Below are 12,303 nucleotides of genomic sequence, written 5' to 3' on the forward strand. Positions count from 1 at the left end.
AGTGCTGAATTAAAAATAATCTGATCTGAACACAATAAGAAATCCATCATGTTGGCGTCTTGAACATCAGTGAATGTTTGAACTTTTTTAACAGTTGTGTATGAATCCCTCAGTTGTCGTCAGGGTGAAAAGATGTATCTCAAATGATCAGAGTTGGGGAAGGGTTCAAATATGCAGAAGATGCTGGACCTGGAGGATTTCTCTGAAGAATTGTGCTCAGTTGAACAAGGGACTCATGACCAACTATCACAAAGCATAAAAAAGTCAATGATCATCCAGAAAACAACAAACAGTATAAAGATGCAAGGTTATGTAAACTTTAAACTAGTTCATTTGTCTCAATTCAGTTATTTTGCTTTTTCAGGACAGTACTAAAAAATAACAAGCATTTTTTATGATCCCTGTAAAAAAATATTGAGCAATGTAAGTGTTTTAACTTCTCAAATGAATTCCTATGAAAGTTAATCTTCCAAAGGCATGGACTGAAATGCGCCAGACTGAACATGCGTTATGAATGTATGCCGCGAGTGTGGTCGCGATTACCTCAGCTTACCTTGAGCTCATCAGCTCATTTATGACGTTAAATGTAACCTGACTCCTGCAGCTTTAGTGCTGTGACACTCGCACGGCGACTCGGTCATTATATTGAACAGCCACGTTCAGTATTTAATTGTAGTGTCTGTTCTCTAACTCAGTCACAGTAATCCAGTAGCAGTGGCTTTGGGAATGGCCTCACAGGGCAGCGAAGCATTCTGGGAATTGTAGTCTTTCATTCCCATGAGACAAAAATAAATGTTCTGTCTTTTCTCATCTAGAAGGCACCAAAATCAAAAATAATTTCACATTTCTACTACATTAATGACCCAGTTTAAATACAGATTCATCTTTCCAGCGCTGAAGTACCAAATATAATTTAAGTAAATTGCCAAATACAGGGAGTGCAGAATTATTAGGCAAATGAGTATTTTGACCACATCATCCTTGTTATGCATGTTGTCTTACTCCAAGCTGTATAGGCTGGAAAGCCTACCATCAATTAAGCATATTAGGTGATGTGCATCTCTGTAATGAGAAGGGGTGTGGTCTAATGATATCAACACCCTATATCAGGTGTGCATAATTATTAGGCAACTTCCTTTCCTTTGGCAAAATGGGTCAAAAGAAGGACTTGACAGGCTCAGAAAAGTCAAAAATAGTGAGATATATTGCAGAGGGATGCAGCAGTCTTAAAATAGCCAAGCTTCTGAAGCGTGATCATCGAACAATCAAGTGTTTCATTCAAAATAGTCTACAGGGTCGCAAGAAGCGTGTGGAAAAACCAAGGCGCAAAATAACTGCCCGTGAACTGAGAAAAGTCAAGCGTGCAGCTGCCAAGATGCCACTTGCCACCAGTATGGCCATATTTCAGAGCTGCAACATCACTGGAGTGCCCAAAAGCACAAGGTGTGCAATACTCAGAGACATGGCCAAGGTAAGAAAGGCAGAAAGTCGACCACCACTGAACAAGACACACAAGCTGAAACGTCAAGACTGGGCCAAGAAATATCTCAAGACTGATTTTTCTAAGGTTTTATGGACTGATGAAATGAGAGTGAGTCTTGATGGGCCAGATGGATGGGCCCGTGGCTGGATTGGTAAAGGGCAGAGAGCTCCAGTCCGACTCAGCAAGGTGGAGGTGGAGTACTGGTTTGGGCTGGTATCATCAAAGATGAGCTTGTGGGGCCTTTTCGGGTTGAGGATGGAGTCAAGCTCAACTCCCAGTCCTACTGCCAGTTTCTGGAAGACACCTTCTTCAAGCAGTGGTACAGGAAGAAGTCTGCATCCTTCAAGAAAAACATGCAGGACAATGCTCCATCACACGCGTCCAAGTACTCCACAGCGTGGCTGGCAAGAAAGGGTATAAAAGAAGAAAATCTAATGATATGGCCTCCTTGTTCACCTGATCTGAACCCCATTGAGAACCTGTGGTCCATCATCAAATGGGATCAAATGGGATCAAAACAAGGAGGGAAAACAGTACACCTCTCTGAACAGTGTCTGGGAGGCTGTGGTTGCTGCTTCACGCAATGTTGATGGTGAACAGATCAAAACACTGACAGAATCCATGGATGGCAGGCTTTTGAGTGTCCTTGCAAAGAAAGGTGGCTATATTGGTCACTGATTTGTTTTTGTTTGGTTTTTGAATGTCAGAAATGTATATTTGTGAATGTTGAGATGTTATATTGGTTTCACTGGTAAAAATAAATAATTGAAATGGGTATAAACTTGTTTTTTGTTAAGTTGCCTAATAATTATGCACAGTAATAGTCCCCTGCACACACAGATATCCCCCTAAAATAGCTAAAACTAAAACTTCCAAAAATATTCAGCTTTGAAATGAATGAGTTTTTTGTGTTCATTGAGAACATGGTTGTTGTTCAATAATAAAATTAGTCCTCAAAAATACAACTTGCCTAATAATTCTGCACTCCCTGTAGTGTTTAGTTAGTGATTTGACAGTGCTATCAGCCACAGTTGATTTTTACCCGCATTTGTTGGGTTGGCGTGTGTTAAAGGGTTATTCACCCAAAAATAAAGCCTGTGATTTACTCACCTCAGTCCTAGGTCTAAATACCACATTCTTCTTTTAGACGAATACAATCAGAGTTATTTTTAAAAAGTATGGGCTAATCCAAGCTTTATAATGGGAGTGAATTGTTGTTTCATTTTTGAAGTACATAAAAGTGCATCTATCCATCATATATAATAATAATAATAATAATAATAATAATGATAATAATAGATTTTATTTATAATGCACTTTTCATTCCGAAGAATCTCAAAGTGCAACAAAGGGGGGGAAAAAATAACAAAAAAATGAATAACAAGTAAAAATATAGAATACTACAAACAATCAACCAACACAGAAAACAGAACAGAAACAGAGCTGATGGTGAACAGAAACAGAGCTGATGGTGAACAGAAACAGAGCTGATGGTGAACAGAAACAGAGCTGATGTTGAACAGAAACAGAGCTGATGTTGAACAGAAACAGAGCTGATGGTGAACAGAAACAGAGCTGATGGTGAACAGAAACAGAGCTGATGGTGAACAGAAACAGAGCTGATGGTGAACAGAAACAGAGCTGATGGTGAACAGAAACAGAGCTGATGGTGAACAGAAACAGAGCTGATGGTGAACAGAAACAGAGCTGATGGTGAACAGAAACAGAGCTGATGGTGAACAGAAACAGAGCTGATGGTGAACAGAAACAGAGCTGATGGTGAACAGAAACAGAGCTGATGGTGAACAGAAACAGAGCTGATGTTGAACAGAAACAGAGCTGATGGTGAACAGAAACAGAGCTGATGGTGAACAGAAACAGAGCTGATGGTGAACAGAAACAGAGCTGATGGTGAACAGAAACAGAGCTGATGTTGAACAGAAACAGAGCTGATGGTGAACAGAAACAGAGCTGATGGTGAACAGAAACAGAGCTGATGGTGAACAGAAACAGAGCTGATGGTGAACAGAAACAGAGCTGATGGTGAACAGAAAACAGCTTCTGTGGACACACCGGGGTCGGCGCAGAAGTCCAAGCCGCTCCACGGCCGCAATGCAGGACGGAACAGCGGCGCAGCCGAGAAGCGGAACATCCCAACATCATGCCGGACGCCGATGACGATGGCCCGGATCACGCTAGCCCGGTGCGAACTTCAGCCACCATGCAGCTTAAGCCCAAGGGAGACCACCAGTGAGCAGCCGCGGCGAGAAACATCAAATGTCCTCCAAACCAGAACCAACCGCAGCAATTCAAACGTAAACATCAGAGAAGCGGTTGGAAACGACGAACAACGTCCTCTCAGTGGCTGCCAGCAATCAGCAACAGCCCCAATTGTAGCTCTGACTGTTAGACTAGCCACAAACATAAGGAAATAAAATAAAATCTAAATCTAATAGTACATTAACATGATTTGTGGGTGGAGAAGCGGCGAACAGACAACGCCAGCGTCCTCTCCCCCACGTCCAAATATATTTAAAACTTTATAGACTAAAATATCTAGCTTCAGGCGGATTGCCGTACACATCGATTTACAGAGAAAGAGTAACCCTTGACCCTTTATGCATGCTTATTGATGAACGCAGAAGCGCAGAGGATGGAGTAAAACAAAACACTGGTCATGATTTAGAGTCTAAAACGCAAGTTTTTCAGTGACAACGATTAAAAAAACTGTATTATTCATGCCAGGCCAGTTGTTGCCAATGTCACTTTGTAAAGAAACACTATGCAGTGCACATATTGACTGAACACGTAATACACATGCCCATGACGTCACCGTTTTCACAAATTCACATTTTTGTATTTTAGATGGTGATCGCAATTATATCGTTTTCAAAAATGTTCACCCTAAAACGCCATTGTCAGGTAAATGAGTGGCCAAAACAAGTTAAAGTTTCCTGGTTTTAGTTGAAAATGGTGTTGTATAAATGTCCCCCAAATAACTAACTCTGAAACATTGAAACAACATTGAAGTGAACTGTGGAAGAGAATATGAGAAAATAGAGATATGCTATTCAAAGTAATAACACACCTCCATATAGCTACGTCTCATACAATTTGATTCCTAGCACAAACGGTCCATGATGAGTTATTTGTTGAACTTTTAAAATCATTAGTTAATGTGTTGCACCACCAACTCTTTTTCGTTTGTTCCAGAGGGTTGTATTTGCCTGTAAGGTTAACCTATCTATGATAATACACTGTGCACTGACAGTTGCTCTGATAGCAAAAGGGAACCAGTGTTCAATACCTCCTTATTTCCCTGGACAAAGGCTGCCAGTGTTCCTTGTAATGCTGCGTTACATTTGTTGAATCACAAATGAGATCGATTTGCCTTTCCGTGCGTGTGAGCTCTCAGTAGCTCGACTGTTTAAAGATGTTCAGGCTGTTGGTTTTCTTCCCACAGGTGGTTTTGCTATCGTATTCCTGGTGAGGACTCATCAGGGCGTCCGTTGTGCGCTGAAGAGAATGTATGTGAACAATGAATATGACCTTCAAGTATGCAAGATGGAGATTCAGATAATGGTGAGACATTCCTTTAAAAAATGCCTTTACACATATGCATAATCTTGCATTTTATACCCCAAATTGCTTTTTTGGGAAAAGATATCTGCCAAATGAATGAATGTCAATTGCATATCACCACTGACAGCAATTATCAGGCGCAAAGCTCTTTAAAAAGGGGAGATAATTTGCAATTAAAGAATAGTTATGGTTGTGAATTTTTATTTATAGATATTATAGTTATTGGTGGAATTTGACAGTCAATAATGTGCGTCTACAAAATGTCCTGTTGTTGATGCCTACTAGATTTCATACAGATGTGACTGTGTTCAGTGGGTATATATAGGCCAAGTCAGTATGGGTCACGGCTAAAAATAAAAAATACTAATCTTTTTGGTAAATGGAAACTGACAAATCAAAATTGTTAACTACTACTAGGCTATTGCTTTATTGACGTTATCAACCAGCTTAGCATGTAGATGATACCACAAAAGACCATTTCAATAGACCATTTAAAAAGCCAAAATTATTCTTATGTGTCAGCATGTCCAGAACCCGCTAAACGGTTCACACATCAACGCCCATACTGTACAAACCATATTTTCTATCCCCCTACACTGCCCCTGCCCCTAAACCTACCCATCACAGGAAACATTCTGCATTTTTACTGTAAAAAAAAATTCATCCTGTATGATTTATAAGCCTTTTGTAAAGTGGGGACATGGGGAATGTCCTCATATTTCACCCTCTCCTGTAATACCTGTGGCATACCCATATCATTATACAAATGTTTGTCCTGATATTACACACACACACACACACACACACACACACACACACACACACACACACACACACACACACACACACACACACACACACACACACACACACACACAAATAAATAAAAGATAGTTTGTCAATTTGTTAACAAACAAATGCTAATTAAATTTTAAGCCATTGCCCCTACTGACTTGGCCTACAGACCTACTGAACACAAAATCTCAATGAACTTTTGGTAGGCATCTATAACAGGTTATTCACGCATATCATTATTTATTTTTTTTGTCAAAATCCACCAACAGGTAAAAGCATAACTAAAATATCTGTATATTTATATCTCGTATATCACACCACTGATTTGCTATTACACTATTCCTTAAAACTAAACATGTTTTCTGTAGATTCCCTTCATGATTTATCCTCTTAATACCATTACGGATAGACCTTCAAAACTGTGCCATGCACATCTTAAAAGGATTTGAGGTCTACTGTTTCTCAGTTTGGATGTAGCTCAATAAATACAGTCCTGAGGACAGTACAGTGCCGGTAAAGGTCATCCGTGTCCTCTGGGACTGAGTTCCGAATGGAAATCCAGTGTACTTCGTTGTGAGCCCTACTAAACAGACACGGGGGAAAATGTCAGCACTGTTTGAGCTTCACAAAGTGTCTTGCTGTTTCAAAATGAGCAGCTGCTCACAGTGCACTCCTAAATGGGCGACTAACTGAGGGCATTTCAAATTTGTGAATGAATGAGTCGATTTGAAAGGACATTGACCAGCTAAGCTATTTCATTTAAAAACTAGCATTGACTTAGTCGCCTCAAAGGCCCTTTGTCTGAGCTTTTAGCAAATGGTCGGAAAACAAAGTGAGCTTTCACAATTCAGACACTGTTCAGTAAATCTGACAAACCTCTGATATACATTTTGGGAATATTTATATAAATACAAAGTATTTATTTGTACACCAAATAAACTGCTTTTATACACAGAGAAAATAACATTTGTTAGTGAAAGAGTTTACACACACACACACACACACACACACACACACACACACACACACACACACACACACACACACACACACACACACACACATTCTATCCCCTTACGCTGCCCCTGCCCCTTGACCTAATATTGTGTCAGTCCCACTTTTCATTGACCCATCCAGTCATGGACTCCACTAGACCTCTGAAGGTGTACTATGGTATCTGACACAACTATATTTTAGCAGCAGATCCTTTAACCCCTGTAAGTTGCAAGGTGGGCCCTCCATGGATCGGACTTGTTTGTTCAGCACATCCCACAGATGCTCATTTGGATTGTATTTGAGGAATTTGGAGGCCAAGTCAACACCTCAAACTCGTTGTGCTCCTTTAAATCATTCCTGAACCATGTTTTGCTTAGTGGAAGGGCACACTATCCTGTTAAGTAAATATTTTACATTAAAAAACAGCTATATGTGTGTACACACATACAGTATATACATAGCTGTTTTTAATGTATAAAAATGAAACCATAAATAAACAATATCAGAACTTTTGGACAGTTATTGTAAAAATTGCAATATGTGCAATGTCACTGAGAACCAAAGTAACCCATTTCAGAGAAAAAAAAAAATACAAAAAAACCTGCAATAACCTAAATGCATAAGTGTGCACACTTTTTTATGGTGTTTATGGCCTTTTGATAGCCTGACAAGCCAGACCCACATCAAGATGTTTGGTCTGGAAACTCACCATTGACAGCTCAATCTGAGGGGCGGGATAAATGATTGTTTTTCAAACTCCCTCTGCACGCGATAGGATAGCGCTACAACCAACCAGAGCAACGAAGGTGAAACAGAGCTAGTTGACAGATTAAACATTCACCATATCCGGTCAGCAAAACTTCGAACACATCTTCCCGTTTTAAGAATGACTTAAGTGCCGTTCTTTGTTCTTTTCTCAGAGAAAAGCTTAAAGCTACACTGTGTAACTTTTTTAGTTTATTCTTAGCTAAAATCACTTAGTTCTTTCAAAAATATATGTGCTCATTAATGTATATTTACTTCTTTCAAGTAATAATGTATTCTCATAATTTTATAATATACCATTGAAAATGCATAAGTGTTAGGGGTTCGGATGGCGGTCGCCATGTTGCTACTCCATCTTGAAAGTACATTTGCCAAAGAGGGACATACCCGTAAATTCAAACTTCGCTTTTGGCGTTTTTATACTCGATGGCACTGTGTCGAATGTGAAGAGGAGGATTGCTTGAGGCTGCTTTATGATGATGGAGGATCACTCTTAAGCCCCTTTCCCTCTGCACGTCGGACCCGCAATATTCCCGGAACATTGCCGGGTCGCCTTCTGTGTGAAAGCAACCACGTCCCGGCATTGATTACCGAATCGACCCGGGTCGGGGACCTAGTAACATTGCGGGATATGTATCAGAGTCGCCAAGGAAGCGGAAAAGAGAATTAAGACGGCAACGCAACAGGCAAATCAACAAGACAAAAGTAAATATTGGAGTGGCCTTTCCAAGATGGAAAGAGGAGCAACGATTTTAAAAAGAACGCTGACGTTGCCTGCTTTCTTCTCGACAGGTAATATTAATTCAGCCTATTTGTGTATTTTGTAAGTTTTATTGTTGCTTGGCTAATTATATCATGGTGTGCTGAGCATAACACTAGAACGACGTCTAGGATAGTTTTCCTCGAGTCAGTGATGAAAAAGTATTGTTTACCTTATAACATAAATCCGTGTTCTATGACGGATAACATGAGATTAATATTTTAATTGCATTATAATTTGTTTGCCTTACGCTAGTGATGTTGTACAATATACAGAATAACGATAGCACTGATAAAAAAAGTTCCTTTACTAAGGTTAGCTTGCATTCGTCTGGAACCTGATAGCTGATGTTAGCAATGAAATGGTAAAAAATAACGAAAACGTAAAACTATTATTCATTTTACATAGATTAATTTGATCATAGATCATTTGGCAAATTAAATAACTGCAAATTATAATAGTTTTCAAAAGTAACCTCATCACTTGCAACACTCACCGAAGAGGTCGAACTGGAAGCCGTGACTAAATCGGCCACCGTAGGAGTTGAAACGAAATCGAAATTAAGAGGAACAGAAACTATTATTCACTGGATGGTCATATACCATTTCACCACTAGATGGGGGAAAATATCACACAGTGTAGCTTTAACTCCAAGTCTTCCAGAGTCGCGGTCAAAGCTGATTCGAAAGACCGTCGTTCGCCAGCTTCTGTGTTTACTAGAATCACGCAAACGCAACTCGGCCGTCGTCATTATGGCCCCGCCCACCGACTCTATACACGATGTGATTGGCCCGGCAAGAGTTAGGGGAATACAACTCAGAAGGGTATTGAGAGTTGCTAGACGACTCTCGAGGGCAGATTAAATTTGCTGCCGCTAGGGTACGTCTAGATTTCTAGGTTAGCCTTTTGACTGTGTTCAGAATAAACTAATCCTCAAGCTCATTTAAAAAAGTACACACCTGTCTTCACCTAAAATAATTCTGATTAACTCCAAATACATCTCAGCTTTTCTTGTAAGTTTTTTTGGTTGCACGCTACTACAAGATCAATGGGCCACAAAGACTTAATGAAGCATCAGCATCAACTTTAGAATTCAGTGGCATTGCTTGGTTGTATTTTTTACATAAAAGGTGCAAAGGGTCTGTTATGGCTTATCTTTGTTTTATTTTCTACATCACAAAAACCTGCTATTTTAACAGAGACTTTTTATATCTAACGTATAGCCTGATATTTCTTTGAGATTTTTCCTGCTTACATTTTTTTGCCTCTAAATGTGTTGCTTTTCTTGACCAGAGGGACCTTGTGGGTAACAAAAACATTGTTGGTTTCCTGGACTCCAGCATCACAGCAGTGGGATCGGGAGATGTTTGGGAAGTTCTCATACTGATGGACTTCTGTAGAGGTCAGTGTGTGTTCCTCTCTCAAGATGGTTTTGACATTGAGATCCAGATCCCTTTTCCCCACTATTTTTAGTGTTCTGGGCCGTATTCAGAAAACCTTAAATAGCAGTAAAAGTTCTTAGGTAACAGTTTCCTCTTAAACCAATTCACAAAGCTGATGAGACCATTTAGTACTTAGACCAAATTTGCTAAGGAATAGAGAGAAGTCTTAGGCTAAAAGAAAGAGTGGTTTGACCTTGTTGCTATGGATGATGTCAACACATTTATTCACAGTGCACACAGTGATTGGCTGATGAGGAAGGGTCTCTGTCAGTGATTTAATCTGAAATATTGTAGAGCGAGGCTTGTTTGACTTCATACAGTGATGCTCAGACCGATCGGCAGCTGACTTAAAGCTGTAAATCAACAAAGTGCCGCGAGAGCGATTCGAGAGCAGCCGGCTGATGCAGCCGTTGCAGATTCTCAAGAGCAGCTGCACAAGCTCTGATGAAGTCATAGCTGTTCCACGATTGGCCCGATTCACCGCATGACAGCGATCATGTGTGTTTCATGTTTATTCTAAAACCTTCTGTTCCAATAATGCTCACAAAACATTTTTTTTTATAACGATAAAACCATGTAGTCGCGATGTTATATTGTCATGTGTATGAAACTAAAACTGAAAAAAAAAAAAAACAGAACCCACTTCATTGATGTATATATCATATACATATATGTTGATTCTTTATTCTTATACAAACTGACGCTGCATTAAAGGGTTAGTTCACCTAAAAATGAAATTGATGTCATTAATGACCCTAATGTCGTTCCACACTAATGTCGTTCCGTAAGACCTCCGTTCATCTTCGGAACACAGTTTAAGATATTTTATATTTAGTCCCAGAGCATAATCAGTCAATGCCCACTTCACTGTCCATGTCCAGAAAGCTAAGTTCGGCTGCTTTTAATAGCATTTCTTGGTAAAGAGTACTTGTACAAAAAAAAAAAAATCTGTCAAATTCAAATGTGCTTAATTTAGTGACTTCTTCATCTTCAGATCATCAATGAAGATATTTTTGATGAAATTTAAAGGGGGGGTGAAACACTTCAGTCAATCTCATGTCAATCTTGAGTACCTATAGAGTAGTATTGCATCCTTCATATCTCCGAGAAGTCTTTAGTTTTATTATATTTATAAAAGAAATATGGGCTGTACTGAGTCTTTCCGGAAAAAACCGAGTGCCTGGAGGCGTATCGAGTGGGCGGAGCTAAAGAATGACAAGCGCGCAAAGCGGTGACGTCCTCAAGCGTGGAGAAACTCATGGCTATCGAGCTCAGCTAATAGATACATGATCCATAATCATTCGGAGGCTGAAATAAATTGAACAGGAGAAACAGCAACAGCAGGGCGTCCGTCTCTGTGGTATGTACTGTATTTAGTGGCCTGTCAACATTTGTGTGTCTTTACTCGCAGTTTATGAGGACATGATTCGGTTTATGGACTATTGTATGCGAATAAACCTTAGCAGTAGCAAGCAAAACGGTTTTGCACGTCAGACTAGTGTAACGTTATAACTTACATAGAACAGCAATGGAGTCCGTTAGCGCATTTGAATGACGAAGCACGCGATCGTGTCGTTTACTGATGTTTACTCACGCGACGATAGCCAACAGCACAGACATTTGAAGCAGTTTTACTCACCGGCTGCTTCCAAAGCAGGACCGAACCTTTATCGCTGGGACCGCTCCGTCAAAAACACACTTCTTTTGGTATGATTTGGTGAAGTCCTGACAGCAGTGAACGGTGGAGATCCACTTTTGCGACGCGACTGAAGCGATGTTGTGAAGCTTCCCGTCATTTCTGTGTTCAAATCGGTTCAAATGCAGCGCTGCCTTCCCGGAATGCTGTGCTGAAGCGTTGAAGTCACCCATAGGAATAAAGTGGAGCGCGGTGCCTGGATCGACTGGATCTGCACCTGAGTGTTTATGGGCGTGCATTTCCTCTCTCGTTCTAGTCACGCGCGCGCACCCTTCCGGGAGAAGAGCCCGTACGGCCCATACAAGGACCTTCCGATCTATTAACGCCAAGTCGAGCCATACTCGAAAAAAACTCTCCGAAACTTGTGAGAAACCGGAAGGAGTATTTTTAACACAGAAATACTCCATCAAACGTCCAACTTAGTTTTTGAAACTTTGTCTGTTTAGGATGGGAATCCAAGTCATTTTACACAGTTTTTAACAGTGTAAAAAGCTCAGTATGCATGAAACAGCATTTCACCCCCCAGAGCTTTCTGAAACTACATACACAGCAAGACAGGTTGTAAAGACGTTGTTAAAATAGTCCTTGTGACCAGTGGTTTAGCATCTTGAAATGATTAGAAATGAGTATTTTTTTGTGTGCAAAAATAACAACTTTATTTAACAATCTCTTTCATGCCACTCTCCTATGCATTTCACGCAAGCACCACAACGTATGCATGTGGTGCTCAGCCAATAGTGAGCTGGCATTCTGCCGTAAACCCCGGACATGCTGCACTGTGTGA

At 40.2% G+C, this 12,303-nt stretch overlaps 1 protein-coding gene across 4 annotated transcripts in view; it reads left to right on the forward strand.

Annotated features, from left to right (window-relative positions):
• aak1a (AP2 associated kinase 1a) overlaps window positions 1-12,303 on the forward strand; it is a 112,559-nt gene that overhangs the window by 35,949 nt on the left and 64,307 nt on the right. For all 4 annotated transcript variants that reach the window (XM_067413091.1, XM_067413092.1, XM_067413094.1 and 1 more), the window contains exons 2-3: window positions 4,947-5,065; window positions 9,675-9,783. In XM_067413091.1, coding sequence (XP_067269192.1) covers window positions 4,947-5,065; window positions 9,675-9,783 — 228 coding nt within the window. The remainder of the gene's footprint in view (window positions 1-4,946; window positions 5,066-9,674; window positions 9,784-12,303) is intronic.

Source organism: Pseudorasbora parva, chromosome 13, assembly GCF_024679245.1.
Source record: "Pseudorasbora parva isolate DD20220531a chromosome 13, ASM2467924v1, whole genome shotgun sequence".
Lineage (NCBI taxonomy): Eukaryota > Metazoa > Chordata > Actinopteri > Cypriniformes > Gobionidae > Pseudorasbora > Pseudorasbora parva.